At 42.8% G+C, this 20,237-nt stretch overlaps 1 protein-coding gene across 1 annotated transcript in view; it reads right to left on the bottom strand.

Annotated features, from left to right (window-relative positions):
- WNT7B (Wnt family member 7B) overlaps positions 1–19,934 on the bottom strand; it is a 149,760-nt gene extending 129,826 nt beyond the window's left edge. Inside the window, exon 1 of the mRNA XM_075344198.1 lies at positions 19,585–19,934. Within this exon, the coding sequence (XP_075200313.1) occupies positions 19,585–19,655 (71 nt within the window). The 5' untranslated portion in view covers positions 19,656–19,934. The remainder of the gene's footprint in view (positions 1–19,584) is intronic.
- Between the last annotated feature and the right edge of the window lie 303 nt (positions 19,935–20,237).

Raw genomic sequence — 20,237 nt, 5'->3', positions numbered from 1 at the left:
TAGAGGGATAGATAGATAGATAGATAGAGGGATAGATAGATAGAGGGATAGATAGATAGATAGCGGGATAGATAGATAGATAGATAGATAGATAGAGGGATAGATAGATAGAGGGATAGATAGATAGATAGATAGATAGAGGGATAGATAGATAGATAGATAGATAGAGGGATAGATAGATAGATAGATAGATAGAGGGATAGATAGATAGATAGATAGATAGATAGATATATAGAGGGATAGATAGAGGGATAGATAGATAGAGGGATAGATAGATAGATAGAGGGATAGATAGATAGATAGATAGATAGATAGAGGGATAGATAGATAGATAGATAGATAGATAGATAGAGGGATAGATAGAGGGATAGATAGATAGATAGATAGATAGATAGATAGATAGAGGGATAGATAGATAGATAGATAGATAGAGGGATAGATAGATAGATAGATAGATAGATAGAGGGATAGATAGATATAGATAGATAGAGGGATAGATAGATAGAGGGATAGATAGAGGGATAGATAGAGGGATAGATAGAGGGATAGATAGAGGGATAGATAGATGGATAGATAGATAGATAGAGGGATAGATAGATATAGATAGATAGAGGGATAGATAGATAGATAGAGGGATAGATAGAGGGATAGATAGAGGGATAGATAGAGGGATAGATAGAGGGATAGATAGATAGATAGATAGATAGATAGAGGGATAGATAGATATAGATAGATAGAGGGATAGATAGATAGATAGATAGATAGAGGGATAGATAGATAGAGGGATAGATAGATAGATAGATAGATAGAGGGATAGATAGATATAGATAGATAGAGGGATAGATAGATAGATAGATAGAGGGATAGATAGATAGAGGGATAGATAGATAGATAGATAGATAGATAGAGGGATAGATAGATATAGATAGATAGAGGGATAGATAGATAGATAGAGGGATAGATAGAGGGATAGATAGAGGGATAGATAGAGGGATAGATAGATAGATAGATAGAGGGATAGATAGAGGGATAGATAGATAGAGGGATAGATAGAGGGATAGATAGATAGAGGGATAGATAGATAGATAGAGGGATAGATAGATAGATAGATAGATAGATAGAGGGATAGATAGAGGGATAGATAGAGGGATAGATAGAGGGATAGATAGAGGGATAGATAGATAGATAGATAGATAGATAGATAGATAGATAGAGGGATAGATAGATAGATAGATAGATAGAGGGATAGATAGATAGATAGATAGATAGAGGGATAGATAGAGGGATAGATAGAGGGATAGATAGATAGATAGATAGAGGGATAGATAGATAGATAGAGGGATAGATAGATAGATGGATAGAGGGATAGATAGATAGATAGATAGATAGATAGAGGGATAGATAGATAGAGGGATAGATAGATAGATAGATAGAGGGATAGATAGAGGGATAGATAGAGGGATAGATAGATAGATAGATAGATAGAGGGATAGATAGATAGAGGGATAGATAGATAGATAGATAGAGGGATAGATAGATAGATAGATAGATAGAGGGATAGATAGATAGATAGATAGATAGATAGATAGATAGAGGGATAGATAGATAGATAGATAGAGGGATAGATAGATAGATAGATAGATAGATAGATAGAGGGATAGATAGATAGAGGGATAGATAGATAGATAGATAGAGGGATAGATAGATAGATAGATAGATAGAGGGATAGATAGATAGATAGATAGATAGATAGATAGAGGGATAGATAGATAGATAGATAGATAGATAGAGGGATAGATAGATAGAGGGATAGATAGATAGATAGAGGGATAGATAGAGGGATAGATAGATAGAGGGATAGATAGATAGATAGATAGATAGATAGATAGATAGAGGGATAGATAGATAGATAGATAGAGGGATAGATAGATAGATAGAGGGATAGATAGAGGGATAGATAGATAGATAGATAGATAGAGGGATAGATAGATAGATAGATAGAGGGATAGATAGGTAGAGGGATAGATAGATAGATAGAGGGATAGATAGATAGATAGATAGATAGAGGGATAGATAGATAGAGGGATAGATAGATAGATAGATAGATAGATAGAGGGATAGATAGATAGATAGATAGATAGATAGAGGGATAGATAGATAGATAGATAGATAGATAGATAGAGGGATAGATAGATAGATAGATAGATAGATAGATAGATATATAGAGGGATAGATAGAGGGATAGATAGATAGAGGGATAGATAGATAGATAGAGGGATAGATAGATAGATAGATAGATAGATAGATAGATAGAGGGATAGATAGATAGATAGATAGATAGATAGATAGAGGGATAGATAGAGGGATAGATAGATAGATAGATAGATAGATAGATAGATAGAGGGATAGATAGAGGGATAGATAGATAGATAGATAGATAGATAGATAGATAGAGGGATAGATAGAGGGATAGATAGATAGATAGATAGATAGATAGATAGATAGATAGATAGATAGATAGAGGGATAGATAGATAGATAGATAGATAGATAGAGGGATAGATAGAGGGATAGATAGATAGATAGAGGGATAGATAGATAGATAGAGGGATAGATAGATAGATAGAGGGATAGATAGAGGGATAGATAGATAGATAGATAGATAGAGGGATAGATAGATAGATAGATAGAGGGATAGATAGATAGATAGATAGAGGGATAGATAGATAGATAGATAGAGGGATAGATAGATAGATAGATAGAGGGATAGATAGATAGATAGATAGATAGAGGGATAGATAGATAGAGGGATAGATAGATAGATAGAGGGATAGATAGAGGGATAGATAGATAGAGGGATAGATAGATAGATAGATAGATAGATAGATAGATAGATAGATAGAGGGATAGATAGATAGATAGATAGAGGGATAGATAGATAGATAGAGGGATAGATAGAGGGATAGATAGATAGATAGATAGAGGGATAGATAGATAGATAGATAGATAGAGGGATAGATAGATAGAGGGATAGATAGATAGAGGGATAGATAGATAGATAGATAGATAGAGGGATAGATAGAGGGATAGATAGAGGGATAGATAGATGGATAGATAGAGGGATAGATAGATAGAGGGATAGATAGATAGATAGATAGATAGATAGAGGGATAGATAGAGGGATAGATAGAGGGATAGATAGATAGATAGATAGATAGAGGGATAGATAGATAGATAGATAGATAGATAGAGGGATAGATAGAGGGATAGATAGATAGATAGATAGAGGGATAGATAGATAGATAGATAGATAGAGGGATAGATAGAGGGATAGATAGAGGGATAGATAGAGGGATAGATAGAGGGATAGATAGATAGATAGATAGATAGATAGATAGAGGGATAGATAGAGGGATAGATAGATGGATAGATAGAGGGATAGATAGATAGAGGGATAGATAGATAGATAGAGGGATAGATAGAGGGATAGATAGAGGGATAGATAGATAGATAGATAGATAGAGGGATAGATAGATAGAGGGATAGATAGAGGGATAGATAGATAGAGGGATAGATAGATAGATAGATAGATAGATAGAGGGATAGATAGAGGGATAGATAGATAGAGGGATAGATAGATAGATAGATAGATAGATAGATAGATAGAGGGATAGATAGATAGATAGATAGAGGGATAGATAGATAGATAGATAGATAGAAGGATAGATAGATAGAGGGATAGATAGATAGATAGATAGATAGATAGATAGATAGATAGATAGATAGATAGATAGATAGATAGAGGGATAGATAGATAGATAGATAGATAGATAGATAGAGGGATAGATAGAGGGATAGATAGATAGATAGAGGGATAGATAGAGGGATAGATAGATAGATAGATAGATAGAGGGATAGATAGAGGGATAGATTCCCTCTACACCTAGCAGCTCTGAAGAGGTCACTATCATTTCAGGCTCACCTACAGAGTAGCAATCCAAACTCCCATCACCACAAAGCTCTGATATATATACGTGGGCCAGATGAACCAGGACCCCGGGCACAGCCCTCCCAAACCCAACTGGACAAAATAACCAATCACAGCAGCCTGACAAGAACCAGAATCAGGAAGATGGTAGACGAGGGCCAGGAGAGGTATGTCAGTGACTGGAGGACCGACATCAACACCTCACAGAAACTGACCACGTACCAGAGACTACAGAGAGACTACAGACTGGCCCCGTATCTGGAGAAAATCCCGGACCCCAGAGACCGCAGGACCCTGAGCCGATATAGACTCAGTGCCCACAGTCTAGCCATCGAATCCGGACGTCACAAGCAGAGCTACAAGCCCAGGGAGGACAGACTGTGCCAACACTGTGACCTGGAGGCCCTGGAGGATGAAACCCACTTCCTGCTACACTGCACCAAGTACTCAGCAGTGAGGGACACTCACTTCAGGAGACTCTCCCATCTCTTCCCGGATTTCAGCTCCATGAAGGAGGAAGAGAAAATATATATCCTGCTGGGGGAAGAAGAGAGCGCAGTGGAGATAGCAGCGCAGTATGTGAGCGAATGCCATAGACTTCGAGAAAGAGAACTATGATAAGTCATGGACTTCCATAGCCCCCCATCCCAGATGTGGCCCCCCCAATCCCCACCCTGGATATGTCCCATCCACCGTTACCACAGTCCCACCGTGGATATGCCCCATCATAAGCCATGGACTTCCATAGCCCCCATCCTAGAAGTGCCCCCACAGTCCCCACCCTGGATGAGCCCCATCCATCCTTCCTACAGTCCCCACCCACCATCCCCACAGCCCCAGCCCCTAATGTACACTTGCTTTGGCAAAACTAATTTGTATTTGGTCCTGCCAATAAAGCTTATTTGATTTGATTTGATAGAGGGATAGATAGATAGATAGATAGATAGATAGATAGATAGAGGGATAGATAGAGGGATAGATAGATAGATAGATAGATAGATAGATAGATAGAGGGATAGATAGAGGGATAGATAGATAGATAGATAGATAGATAGAGGGATAGATAGATAGATAGATAGATAGATAGATAGATAGATAGATAGATAGATAGATAGATAGATAGATAGATAGATAGATAGATAGATAGATAGAGGGATAGATAGAGGGATTGATAGATAGAGGGATAGATAGAGAGATAGATAGATAGATAGAGGGATAGATAGATAGATAGATAGATAGAGGGATAGATAGATAGAGAGATAGATAGATAGATAGAGGGATAGATAGATAGATAGATAGATAGATAGATAGATAGATAGATAGATAGATAGAGGGATAGATAGAGGGATAGATAGATAGATAGATAGATAGAGGGATAGATAGATAGATAGATAGATAGAGGGATAGATAGATAGATAGAGGGATAGATAGATAGATAGATAGATAGATAGAGGGATAGATAGAGGGATAGATAGATAGAGGGATAGATAGAGAGATAGATAGATAGAGAGATAGATAGAGGGATAGATAGAGGGATAGATAGATAGATAGAGGGATAGATAGAGAGATAGATAGATAGAGAGATAGATAGAGGGATAGATAGATAGATAGATAGATAGATAGAGGGATAGATAGAGAGATAGATAGATAGAGAGATAGATAGATAGATAGATAGATAGATAGATAGATAGATAGATAGATAGATATGTGATGTCTGTAATACATTCTATATAGATAGAAAAAAAGAAAACAAAACCGGCTGCTAATATTCTGAGAACTTTACAGAATGTTGCAAAAGAAGGGAAATAGAATGTATGAACCTATGTGGTATTACCTAGCTGTGTAAACATTCTACTAAGTAAGAATTCTTTAGTGGGGGCTGGATCATCACTTATAGGGTTCTGTGGGGGCTGGATCAGCACGTCTATAGCTCTGTGGGGGGCCGAATCATCACATCCAGGGTTCGGCAGGGGCCGGGTCATTCCTTCCCGTGCTCTGTGAGGCTGGACCATCATTTTCAGGGTTCTGTGGGGGCCGGATCATCACCTCCAGGACTCCTCATTCTTTATGACATTGGCTGGATGTTTGGGGTGGTTGTGCTGCTGCAGAATAAATTTGGAGCCAATCAGACGCCTCCCTGGTGGTATTATATGACGGGTCAGTATCTTCCTGTATTTCTTGACATTGAGGACACCATTAAAATCCTTCTGTTACAGCCAAATATGTCACATTTTGGCTGAGTCCAGAGACTTGCTGACACTTTTCTGCACACTGATCCCTATTACGTGTACGGTTGAGTCACTTCTTGTTTCCATGTCTAAGATCTGTTTTTTGGGCAATTCTTTCATAAAAACGACTTCTCGGAGCAGTAGATGGGGGTAGCTGGGTCCCTCTGGTTGTTGCCAGTTCTGAGTTGATGGCACAGCTGAACATCTACCAATTTCATAGTCCAGTAAGTATGATGTGTCCTACATCTTCTGCACTAAACGTCCTTGGTCGATCACTGCATAAACAGTCCTCGACGTTGCCCAACTGTTCCTGCTTTTTAAAAAGATCTCATCTCGAGCCCCAGTCTGTCCTGAAATCTTTCCCTCGGAGACACCTGGCTGATGCAGTATAACTACCTTGTGACTTGTTGCTGTGCTTTTGCCATGGTGAATGGCCTGTCTTCCACAACCTCACCTTTGTAGCAGAGTTTGGTTATTTCTAGCCAAGTTTAAGCCTTCAACACAGCTGTTTCTGTTTCAGTTAATAACTGTGTTTCAACCTACATTTTATCACCTGTTTGGTATAATTGGTTCCTCATGCGCCTGATATAATTCTACAAAATCCCTGAAATTGTGCAAGTGTAACTAAAAGAACTGATAAAGGCAAAGGGTGGTCACTAGAGATGAGTGGGCACTACCATGCTCGGGTACTTGGTAGTCATAATGAGCTGTTGGATGCTCAGATGGGTGCGACTCAGTTACTGAGTATAATGGAAGTCAATGGGGAATGCAAGCATTTTTCCAGAAGATCTTCCATTGTACTTGGTACTCAAATCATGCCCATCTGAGCATCTGACGGCTCGTTACAAGTACCGAGCACCCGAGCATGGTAGTGCCCGCTCATCACTAGTTACAAGTACCGAGCACCCGAGCATGGTAGTGCCCGCTCATCACTAGTTACGAGTACCGAGCACCCGAGCATGGTAGTGCCCGCTCATCACTAGTTACCAGCACTGAGCACCCGAGCATGGTAGTGCCCGCTCATCACTAGTTACAAGTACTGAGCACCCGAGCATGGTAGTGCCCACTCATCACTAGTTACAAGTACTGAGCACCCGAGCATGGTAGTGCCCGCTCACCACTAGTTACCAGTACTGAGCACCTGAGCATGGTAGTGCCCGCTCATCACTAGTTACGAGTACAGAGCACCCGAGCATGGTAGTGCCCGCTCATCACTAGTTACGAGTACCACGCACCCGAGCATGGTAGTGCCCGCTCATCACTAGTTACGAGTACCACGCACCCGAGCATGGTAGTGCCCGCTCACCACTAGTTACCAGTACTGAGCACCTGAGCATGGTAGTGCCCGCTCATCACTAGTTACGAGTACAGAGCACCCGAGCATGGTAGTGCCCGCTCATCACTAGTTACGAGTACTGAGCACCCGAGCATGGTAGTGCCCACTCATCACTAGTTACAAGTACTGAGCACCCGAGCATGGTAGTGCCCGCTCATCACTAGTTACAAGTACTGAGCACCCGAGCATGGTAGTGCTCGCTCATCACTAGTTACGAGTACTGAGCACCTGAGCATGGTAGTGCCCGCTCATCACTAGTTACAAGTACTGAGCACCCGAGCATGGTAGTGCCCGCTCATCACTAGTTAGAAGTACCGAGCACCTGAGCATGGTAGTGCCCGCTCATCACTAGTTACGAGTACTGAGCACCCGAGCATGGTAGTGCCCGCTCATCACTAGTTACGAGTACTGAGCACCCGAGCATGGTAGTGCCCGCTCATCACTAGTTACCAGTACTGAGCACCCGAGCATGGTAGTGCTCGCTCATCACTAGTTACAAGTACTGAGCACCTGAGCATGGTAGTGCCCGCTCATCACTAGTTACGAGTACTGAGCACCCGAGCATGGTAGTGCCCGCTCATCACTAGTTACCAGTACTGAGCACCCGAGCATGGTAGTGCCCGCTCATCACTAGTTACCAGTACTGAGCACCCGAGCATGGTAGTGCCCGCTCATCACTAGTTACCAGTACTAAGCACCCGAGCATGGTAGTGCCCACTCATCACTAGTTACAAGTACTGAGCACCCGAGCATGGTAGTGCCCGCTCATCACTAGTTACGAGTACTGAGCACCCGAGCATGGTAGTGCCCGCTCATTACTAGTTACCAGTACTGAGCACCCGATCATGGTAGTGCCCGCTCATCACTAGTTACCAGTACTGAGCACCCGAGCATGGTAGTGCCCGCTCATCACTAGTTACGAGTACTGAGCACCCGAGCATGGTAGTGCCCGCTCATCACTAGTTACGAGTACTGAGCACCCGATCATGGTAGTGCTCGCTCATCACTAGTTACCAGTACTGAGCACCCGAGCATGGTAGTGCCCGCTCATCACTAGTTACGAGTACTGAGCACCCGAGCATGGTAGTGCCTGCTCATCACTAGTTACCAGTACTGAGCACCCGAGCATGGTAGTGCCTGCTCATCACTAGTTACCAGTACTGAGCACCCGAGCATGGTAGTGCGCGCTCATCACTAGTTACAAGTACTGAGCACCCGAGCATGGTAGTGCCTGCTCATCACTAGTTACTAGTACTGAGCACCCGAGCATGGTAGTGCCTGCTCATCACTAGTTACCAGTACTGAGCACCCGAGCATGGTAGTGCGCGCTCATCACTAGTTACAAGTACTGAGCACCCGAGCATGGTAGTGCCCGCTCATCACTAGTTACGAGTACAGAGCACCCGAGCATGGTAGTGCCCGCTCATCACTAGTTACGAGTACTGAGCACCCGAGCATGGTAGTGCCCACTCATCACTAGTTACAAGTACTGAGCACCCGAGCATGGTAGTGCCCGCTCATCACTAGTTACAAGTACTGAGCACCCGAGCATGGTAGTGCTCGCTCATCACTAGTTACGAGTACTGAGCACCTGAGCATGGTAGTGCCCACTCATCACTAGTTACAAGTACTGAGCACCTGAGCATGGTAGTGCCCGCTCATCACTAGTTACGAGTACAGAGCACCCGAGCATGGTAGTGCCCGCTCATCACTAGTTACGAGTACTGAGCACCCGAGCATGGTAGTGCCCGCTCATCACTAGTTACGAGTACCGAGCACCCGAGCATGGTAGTGCCTGCTCATCACTAGTTACAAGTACTGAGCACCCGAGCATGGTAGTGCCCGCTCATCACTAGTTACGAGTACTGAGCACCTGAGCATGGTAGTGCCCGCTCATCACTAGTTACGAGTACCGAGCACCCGAGCATGGTAGTGCCCGCTCATCACTAGTTACGAGTACCGAGCACCCGAGCATGGTAGTGCCCGCTCATCACTAGTTACGAGTACTGAGCACCCGAGCATGGTAGTGCTCGCTCATCACTAGTTACAAGTACTGAGCACCCGAGCATGGTAGTGCCCGCTCATCACTAGTTACAAGTACTGAGCACCCGAGCATGGTAGTGCCCGCTCATCACTAGTTACGAGTACAGAGCACCCGAGCATGGTAGTGCCCGCTCATCACTAGTTACGAGCACCCGAGCATGGTAGTGCCCGCTCATCACTAGTTACGAGTACTGAGCACCTGAGCATGGTAGTGCCCGCTCATCACTAGTTACGAGTACAGAGCACCCGAGCATGGTAGTGCCCGCTCATCATTAGTTACGAGTACAGAGCACCCGAGCATGGTAGTACCCGCTCATCATTAGTTACGAGTACAGAGCACCTGAGCATGTTAGTGCCCGCTCATCACTAGTTACGAGTACAGAGCACCTGAGCATGGTAGTGCCCGCTCATCACTAGTTACCAGTACTGAGCACCTGAGCATGGTAGTGCTCGCTCATCACTAGTTACGAGTACAGAGCACCCGAGCATGGTAGTGCCCGCTCATCACTAGTTACGAGTACAGAGCACCCGAGCATGGTAGTGCCCGCTCATCACTAGTTACGAGCACCCGAGCATGGTAGTGCCCGCTCATCACTAGTTACGAGTACTGAGCACCTGAGCATGGTAGTGCCCGCTCATCACTAGTTACGAGTACAGAGCACCCGAGCATGGTAGTGCCCGCTCATCATTAGTTACGAGTACAGAGCACCCGAGCATGGTAGTACCCGCTCATCATTAGTTACGAGTACAGAGCACCTGAGCATGGTAGTGCCCGCTCATCACTAGTTACGAGTACAGAGCACCTGAGCATGGTAGTGCCCGCTCATCACTAGTTACCAGTACTGAGCACCTGAGCATGGTAGTGCTCGCTCATCACTAGTTACGAGTACTGAGCACCTGAGAATGGTAGTGCCCGCTCATCACTACCAAGCACCTGAGCATGACAGTGCCCGCTCATCACTACTGAGCACCTGAGCATGGTAGTGCTCGCTCATCACTACTGAGCACCTGAGAATGGTAGTGCTCGCTCATCACTACTGAGCACCTGAGAATGGTAGTGCTCGCTCATCACTACTGAGCACCTGAGAATGGTAGTGCTCGCTCATCACTACTGAGCACCTGAGCATGGTAGTGCTCGCTCATCACTACTGAGCACCTGAGCATGGTAGTGCCCGCTCATCACTACCGAGCACCTGAGCATGGCAGTGCTCGCTCATCACTACCGAGCACCTGAGCATGGTAGTGCCCGCTCATCACTACCGAACACCTGAGCATGGTAGTGCTCGCTCATCACTACCGAGCACCTGAGCATGGTAGTGCCCGCTCATTCACTTTGTATTTTGTTACTTGATGAATTTCTGAAATCATTTATCTGAACAGTGACACTTGGAGCAGGTTCTATTCCCGTCCATTTTGCAGATTGGACTCGCTCACTAAAGATAACAGTGGTCCGATAAAACCGGATCCTCATTAACAGGGACGTAGCAAATGAAGTGTGTGAATGCAGCCTCAGCATCGTCCCCTGAACCTGTCGTCCAATAGGTGGCGCTGGAGAGAGTGCAGGTGACAGGCTCCGCGGACGGCCATTATCCGTTTATCTGCTGTCTGCATCGCCAGTGACCACCTGACACAGACGCAACGCCACGGCTCGGGCTCAATTTTAATCATAAAAATAGCCGGGAGGCAGAGTTCTCTCGTTCTTTAGCTTTTTTTTCCGTGCGGTGTTTGTAACAAAACAGGTAAAGACTCAGCTACAACTCAGGAATGTGGAAAATCAACTCAGCCTCTACAGCATATTAATAAGGCACCAAGGAGGAAACTTGGCAAAAAAGAGGGAGCGCACAGTCACCGTGATCAGGTGTCAGGGTGGCCCCGCATGGAGTATACCTGCAGGTGCCTATCTACAAACACACTTAAAGGGATTGTCCATACTTTGCTTTTTTTCTGACAGCTCCAAATCTCCTGTATAGACATAGAGATAAATAATAAAGCTCTGGCTCACCACTAGAGGGAGCTTATGAGCTGACTGCAGACATGGTAGCACAGTATGCATTAATCTCCTGAGCTCCCTCTAGTGGAGAGCAAGAGGAACTGTGGCTCACCACTAGAGGGAGCTTTTAAGCTGACTGCAGAAATGTTATATACACAGTATGCACTGAGCTCCCTCTAGTGGTGAGATAGAGTAACTGTGGATCACCACTAGAGGGAGCTTATGAGCTGACTGCAGACATGGTAGCACAGTATGCATTAATCTCCTGAGCTCCCTCTAGTGGTGATCCAGAACTTTAATATTTAGATCGAAGTCTGTGCAAGAGATTTTGATATCTTTTCTCTATAAAAATCCCTATTAGACCTATCGTAGGAATTTATTTTTAGGTGAAGGGGCAGACGCTGATCATATTAGTCAATGGTATGACTAACAGTTTCATATACATGCAGGTATTTAATAAAATTGTGTCTTCCTTCAGCCACCACTAGAGGGAGTTTATGAGCTGACTGCATACTGGTTATACATAGAATTCAATGGTAACACAGTATGCAGTAAGCTCCCTCTAGTGGCAAACCAGAAAATTCTGTCTTCCTGCAGCCACCACTAGGGGGAGCTTGTGAGTTGAGTGCATACTGGTCATACATAGAAACTAACAATTAGACAGGATGTGATAAGCGCCCTTTAGTGGTGAGTTCGAAAGTTCTGTCTTCCTACAGCTACCACTAGAGGGAGTTTATGAGCTGAATGCATACTGGTTAGATGTAGAACCTAATTATTAGAAAGTATGCAGTAAGCGCCCTCTAGTGGTGAGCCAGAAAGTTCTGTCTTCCTACAGCCACCACTAGAGGGAGCTTATGAGCTGACTGCATACTGGTTATACATAGAACTTAATAATTAGATAGTACACAGTAAGCTCCCGCTAGTGGAGAGCCAGAAAATTCTGTCTACTTGAAGCCACCACTAGATGGAGCTTGTGAGCTGAGTGCATGCTGGTTATAAATAGAACCTAATAATTAAATAGTACACAGCAAGCTCCCTCTAGTGGTGAGCCAGGATTTTATTTTTTTGGCTCTCTGTCTGTGCAGGGGATTTTGAGCGCTGTATCAGAAAGAAATAGTATTGTTGCACCTATTTTAAGGATGTTACAGTGTAGGCATTGGAGTGGCACAAGATGATCATGTTAGTCACTTGCATGAGTAACATACAGGCAGTTATTAAAATTATGTCTTCCTGCAGCCACCACTAGAGGGAGCTTATGAGATGATTGCATACTGGTTATACATAGAGCTCAATGATAACCTTGTATGCAGTAAGCTCCCTCTAGTGGTGAGCCAGAAAATTTGGTCTTCCTGAAGCCACCACTAGAGGGAGCTTATGAGCTGATTGCATACTAGTTATACATAGAACTCAATGATAACCTTGTATGCAGTATGCGCCCTCAAGTGGTCAGCCAGAAAATTCTATCTTCTGTCAACCACCACTACAGGGAGCTTATGAGATGATTGCATACTGGTTATACATAGAGTTCAATGATAGCCCTGTATGCAGTAAGCTCCCTCTAGTGGTGAGCCAGAAATTTCTATTTTTCTTCAACCACCACTAGAGGGAACTTATGAGCTGATTGCATACTGGTTATAGAGAGACTTCAATGATAACACAGTATGCAGTAAGCGCCCTCTAGTGGTGAGCCAGAAAATTCTATCTTCTGTCAACCACCACTAGAGGAAGCTTATGAGATGATTGCATACTGGTTATACATAGAGTTCAATGATAGCCCTGTATGCAGTAAGCTCCCTCTAGTGGATAGTCATGAAATTCTGTCTTCCTGCAGCCACCACTAGAGGGAGCTTATGAGCTGACTGCATACTGGCTATACATAGAACTTAATAATTAGACAGTATGCAGTAAGCGCCCTCTAGTGGTGAGCCAGAAAATTCTATCTTCCTTCAACCACCACTAGAGGGAGCTTATGAGCTGACTAAATACTGGTAATACATAGAGTTGAATGATAACACAGTATGCAGTAAGCTCCCTCTAGTGGTGAGCCAAAAAATTCTGTCTTCCTGCAGCCACCACTAGAGGGAGCTTATGAGCTGATTGCATACTGGTTATACAGAGAACTCAATGATAACCCTGTATGCAGTAAGCTCCCTCTAGTGGTGAGCCAAAAAATTGTGTCTTCCTGCAGCCACCACTAGAGGGAGCCTATGAGCTGATTGCATACTGGTTATACAGAGAACTCAATGATAACCCTGTATGCAGTAAGCTCCCTCTAGTGGTGAGCCATAAAATTCTGTCTTCCTGCAGCCACCACTAGAGGGAGCTTATGAGCTGATTGCATACTGGTGATACAAAAAACTCAATGATAACCGAGTATGCGGTGAACTCTTAAGCTCCCTCTAGTGGTGTCTGCAGACTGCAAGAATATTATTTACCTCTGGGTTTATATAAGGGCTTCGGAGCTGGCAGAAGCAGATTATAGCAGTCAATCGCTTGACTAACAATTGCTCAGTATGATGATGTGCTTAGAATCACAGCCCTGTTATAAACCCCACTTTGCAGTAACCCCATTTCCCGACAGCTGACCGGCCAGTAATAGCGCTGTATTCGTGGCAGTCTGTACTCCGCAGATGATCTGCATTTGGCGCACTCCTGCCCCTGATATATTAAAGACTCCAATTTTCACAATACAAATTCAATACATTATCACCGCACGTCAAGAGACCGCAATCCACACCATGACCACCGGGCGGCCACATATAGAGCAAACATCTCCCGACAGAGTCTCTTTGGTAGAACATCATTATTTTATGGAATTGTTATTTATGCAACTAGTCCAAAATGTAAATGCTTCAGATGAAATAGATAACAGCACAAGCCTCGTGATCACAGGTCCTGATGGGGGACGTCAGGAAATTAGGGAATTGCTATGTGAGCAACTGCTTCATGTTATAGCCAATCAGGAAGACAGACAGCAAGAAAGCAATCGCCGGCCACGTACAGTGTCACCTGTATCCCGGCAGAGAGGTGACGTACAGGGAGGAGAGAATGCCGCACATGTCATTACAAGCACAGGAGCCGCCACATATACACCATCAGCCAGCAGAGGGGCCAACATATATACAGGGGCGTGAAAACTTATGCAAAAGCTCACAAATCAGTCATAAGCAAAGAAAGAGATGAGCTGAGTAAGTCTGATGTAGCAGAGCTGTGTCAGATATACACAATACCAGTTTGTCTGAGGTAGCAGAGCTGGGTTTGATAGATGTACAAGGGTTCACTGAATCAGATGTAGCAGAACTGATTTTCTGTTTGTCAGATTTAGCAGAATTGTGTTTGTCGGATGTAGCAGATCTGTATTTGTCGGATTTAGCAGATCTGTGTTTAATGGATTTCCAGATCTGTGTTTGACAGATGTAGCAGATCTGTGTTTGGCGGATGTAGCAGATCTGTGTTTGGCAGATGTAGCAGATCTGTGTTTGATGGATGTAGCAGATCTGTATTTGATGGATGTAGCAAATCTGTGTTTGATGGATGTAGCAGATCTGTATTTCTAGGATGTAGCAGATCTGTGTTTGATTGATGTAGCAGATCTGTGTTTGATGAATGTAGTAGATCTGTGTTTGATGGATGCAGAAGATCTGTGTTTGCTGAATGTAGCAGATCTGTGTTTGATGGATGTAGCAGATCTGTTTTTGTCGGATGTAGCAGATCTGTGTTTGGCGGATGTAGCAGATCTGTGTTTGGCGGATGTAGCAGATCTGTGTTTGGCGGATGTAGCAGATCTGTGTTTGGCGGATGTAGCAGATCTGTGTTTGGCGGATGTAGCAGATCTGTGTTTGGCGGATGTAGCAGATCTGTGTTTGGCGGATGTAGCAGATCTGTGTTTGATGGATGTAGCAGATCTGTTTTTGTCGGATGTAGCAGATCTGTGTTTGATGGATGTAGCAGATCTGTGTTTGGCGGATGTAGCAGATCTGTGTTTGGCGGATGTAGCAGATCTGTGTTTGGCGGATGTAGCAGATCTGTGTTTGCTGAATGTAGCAGATCTGTGTTTGATGGATGTAGCAGATCTGTTTTTGTCGGATGTAGCAGATCTGTGTTTGGCGGATGTAGCAGATCTGTGTTTGGCGGATGTAGCAGATCTGTGTTTGATGGATGTAGCAGATCTGTTTTTGTCGGATGTAGCAGATCTGTGTTTGGCGGATGTAGCAGATCTGTGTTTGGCGGATGTAGCAGATCTGTGTTTGGCGGATGTAGCAGATCTGTGTTTGGCGGATGTAGCAGATCTGTGTTTGGCGGATGTAGCAGATCTGTGTTTGATGGATGTAGCAGATCTGTTTTTGTCGGATGTAGCAGATCTGTGTTTGGCGGATGTAGCAGATCTGTGTTTGGCGGATGTAGCAGATCTGTGTTTGATGGATGTAGCAGATCTGTGTTTGTCGGACTTAGCAGATCTGTGTTTGATGGATGTAGCAGATCTGTGTTTGTTGGATGTAGCAGATGTGTTTGTCGGATGTAGCAGATCTGTGTTTTCTTGATGGAGGAGATCTGTTTTTGTCGGATGTAGCAGATCTGTGTTTGATGGATGTAGCAGATCTGTGTTTGATGGATGTAGCAGATCTGTGTCTGACAGATGTAGGAGATCTGTGTTTGATGGATGTAGCAGATCTGTGTTTGATGGATGTAGCAGATCTGTGTTTGATGGATGTAGCATATCTGTGTTTGCTGCAGGTAGCAGATATCTGTTTGTTGGATGTAGCAGAATTGTTTTTGGCAGATGAAGCAGATTTCTGTGTCAGATTTAGCAGAACGGTGTTTATCGGATATAGCAGAGCTGTGTTTGTTGTATGTAGCAGATTTGTGTTTATCGGATGTAGCAGATTTGTGTTTGTCAGTTGTGGAAGGCATCCATTTGTCAGACACAGAAGGGCTAAGTTTGCCGCATGGAGCAGCCAGTCACACATCACAGAGATGCATCAGATGTAGCAGGAATGAATTTGTCCCATGTAACAGAGCTGAGTTTGTCGCTTACTGTACACAGAGGAGTAGCCAAAACAGATGTGGTAGAATTGAGATTGGAAAATGTAACAGAGCTGAAAAGTGGATGGTTTCCTTCATACAATGTAGCAGAGCTGAGAAAGTAATAAAACAGACGAGGGGCAAAAGTAACAGAACTGTCACATATAGAAAAGCTGAGCTGTACATACACAGTATACAGAGACGAGTGTGTGAAATGTAGTGATATCAGGTGGTCAGATGTAGCAGAGCTGAGCTTGCCACATATATAACATAGATCAGTATCAGATGTAGCAGTGCTGAGTTTGTAATATATAGAATATAGATGAGTGTTAGATGTAGCAGAGCTGAGTTTGCCACATATAACAGATAAGCTTTTGAAACTTGCTCATTTTGACATTTGTAGCAGAGCTGAGTTAATCATATCCTAGAGAAGAGTATCATATGTGGAAGGCTGAACTGGTTAGATGTAGCAGGACTGACAGAAGATATATTGCAAGATGTAGCAGTGCTGAGTTTGTAACATGTTACATAGATGAGTGTCAGATATAGCAGAGCAGAGTTTGCAACATATATAACATACATGAACATCAGATGTAGCAGAGCTGAGTTTGTAATATAAATAACACATGAGGGTCAGATGTAGCAGAGCTGAGTTTGTAACGTCTATAATACACATCAGTGTCAGATGTAGCAGAGCTGAGTTTATAACATATAAGATAGATGAGTATCAAATGTAGTAGAGTTGAGATTGTAACATATATAATATAGATGAGTGTCAGATATAGCAGAGCAGAGTTTGCAACATATATAACATACATGAACATCAGATGTAGCAGAGCTGAGTTTGTAATATAAATAACACATGAGGGTCAGATGTAGCAGAGCTGAGTTTGTAACGTCTATAATACACATCAGTGTCAGATGTAGCAGAGCTGAGTTTATAACATATAAGATAGATGAGTATCAAATGTAGTAGAGTTGAGATCGTAACATATATAATATAGATGAGTGTCAGATGTAGTAGAGTTGAGATTGTAACATATATAATATAGATGAGTGTCAGATGTAGTAGAGCTGAGTTTGTAATATATATATATATATATATATATATATATATATATACATATACATATATATATCACGGAAGAGTGTGTGTCAGATGTAGCAGAGCTAAGTTTGTAACATATATAATACACATGAGTGTCAGCTGTAGGAGAGCTGAGTTTGTAATATATATATATATATATATATATATATATATATATATATAAACACATGAGGGTCAGATGTAGCAGAGCTGAATTTGTAACATATATAACATAGATAAGTATCAGATGTAGCAGAGCTGAGTTTGCAACATATATAATATAGATAAGTATCACATGTAGCAGAGCTGAGTTAATCATATCCTAGAGAAGAATATCATATGTGGAAGGCTGAACTGGTTAGATGTAGCAGGACTGACAGAAGATATATTGCAAGATGTAGCAGAGCTGAGTTTGTGACATGTTACATAGATGAGTGTCAGATATAGCAGAGCAGAGTTTGTAACATATATAACATACATGAATATCAGATGTAGCAGAGCTGAGTTTGTAATATAAATAACACATGAGGGTCAGATATAGCAGAGTTGAGTTTGTAACATATATAATATAGATGAGTGTCAGATGTAGCAGGGCTGAGTTTGCAAAATATAAGACAGATGAGTATCAAATGTAGTAGAGCTGATTTTGTAACATATATAATATAGATGAGTGTCAGATGTAGCAGAGCTGAGTTTGTAATATATATATATATATATATATATATATATATATATATATATATATATATATATATATATATATATAAAACAGAAGAGTGTCAGATGTAGCAGGGCTGAGTTTGTAACATAGATAATACACATGAGTGTCAACTGTAGCAGAGCTGAGTTTGTAATAGATATATAACACATGAGGGTCAGATGTAGCAGAGCTGAGTTTGTAATAGATATATAACACATGAGGGTCAGATGTAGCAGAGCTGAATTTGTAACATATATAACATAGATAAGTATCAGATGTAGCAAAGCTGAGTTTGTAACATACAGTATATAACATAGATGAATGTCAGATGTAGCAGGGCTGAGTTTGCAACATATATAATATAGATAAGTATCAGATGTAGAAGAGCTGAGTTTGTAACATATATAATATAGATAAGTATCACATGTAGCAGAGCTGAGTCATATCCTAGTGAAGAATATCATATGTGGAAGGCTGAACTGGTTAGATGTAGCAGCACTGGCAGAAGTTAGATTGCAAGATGTAGCAGAGCTGAGTTTGTAACATATATTCCATAGATAAGTGTCAGATGTAGCAGAGCTGAGTTTGCAACATATATAATATAGATAAGTATCAGATGTAGCAGAGCTGAGTTTGCAACATATATAATATAGATAAGTATCAGATGTAGCAGAGCTGAGTCATATCCTAGTGAAGAATATCATATGTGGAAGGCTGAACTGGTTAGATGTAGCAGGACTGACAGAAGTTAGATTGCAAGATGTAGCAAAGCTGAGTTTGTAACATATATATATATATATATATATATATATATATATATATATATATATATATATATATATATATATATATATATATATGAGCTCTTGAAATTGTTCATTTGGTCAGATGTAGCAGAGCTGAGTTAGTGACATGTATCAAGGAAACCTTGTCATGGGCGCCAGACTTTCCCATTAAATTGTCCCAATTTATGATGTGAGTGATATCAGCCTGAGCCTGAGATTGTAAAATTAGATTGCGAGCTTCCCGGGCGAGGACAGGTGTGACTACGTAGGAGAGCAGCCCGACCTGTCATGTAGCAGAGCCGAGCGTGTCCTCGGAGTGTAATGCCAGATTCAGCTCTGCTACGAGGGAGAAGGAGCCGCCTGCTGTACTGCGCCGCGGAATATGTTGGCGATGACAGGTACTCACCCTAGTTTCATGTAGATGATCCCGAAACAGAGAAACACATAGAAAATCCACCTCCGGGAGTGTCTGTGCATGGTCTAGACACGAGCACGATCCATATAAAGTTATGAAAAAATGAGAGCCGCGCTCAGACTAGATCCCAGCAATTGCATGTTTCGCTCTAACCAAAGAGCAGCGGGTTCGCTTGTAAAAACAGTGCGGCGTGGTGGAAGCCGCCCGGATCCATGGAGGAGAAGGGGCGAAATGTAGGGGAAGTGGAATGGAGAGGGATTATCTCTTAACCCCAGAGGAGTGCGCGGCAGAGAGACTCTGTGCAGTCATCCCATCCAGTGTGGAGGCCAATGTGTCCCTACTTGTTCTGACTACTCCAGGTAACAAGCCGCCTGGGTGAGAGCAGGTAGGAGGGAGGATCTCAGGGTGAGACATTGCCTGTCACTCTCCTCACTCGCCTCTGTCTCTGCCTGTCTCTCGCTTTCTCTTCCTCCTCTATTTGTCTCTTTCACCTGGTCGTCTCCGCCATTCTCAGTTTACACCCTGCATTGTGTGCATTTTATCCCCCGTCACCTTTAGGCGACATCGATGGCAGTTGTCTCTTTTTTTTTTTTATTTTGCATGCTACGGATTTTAGCTGCAGATTTACGAAGCGGATTTTAGCA

The sequence above is a fragment of the Anomaloglossus baeobatrachus genome, chromosome 4, assembly GCF_048569485.1.
Source record: "Anomaloglossus baeobatrachus isolate aAnoBae1 chromosome 4, aAnoBae1.hap1, whole genome shotgun sequence".
Lineage (NCBI taxonomy): Eukaryota > Metazoa > Chordata > Amphibia > Anura > Aromobatidae > Anomaloglossus > Anomaloglossus baeobatrachus.
The sequence above is the reverse complement of the archived record's forward strand: the minus strand, read 5'-3'. Positions and strand labels throughout refer to the sequence as shown.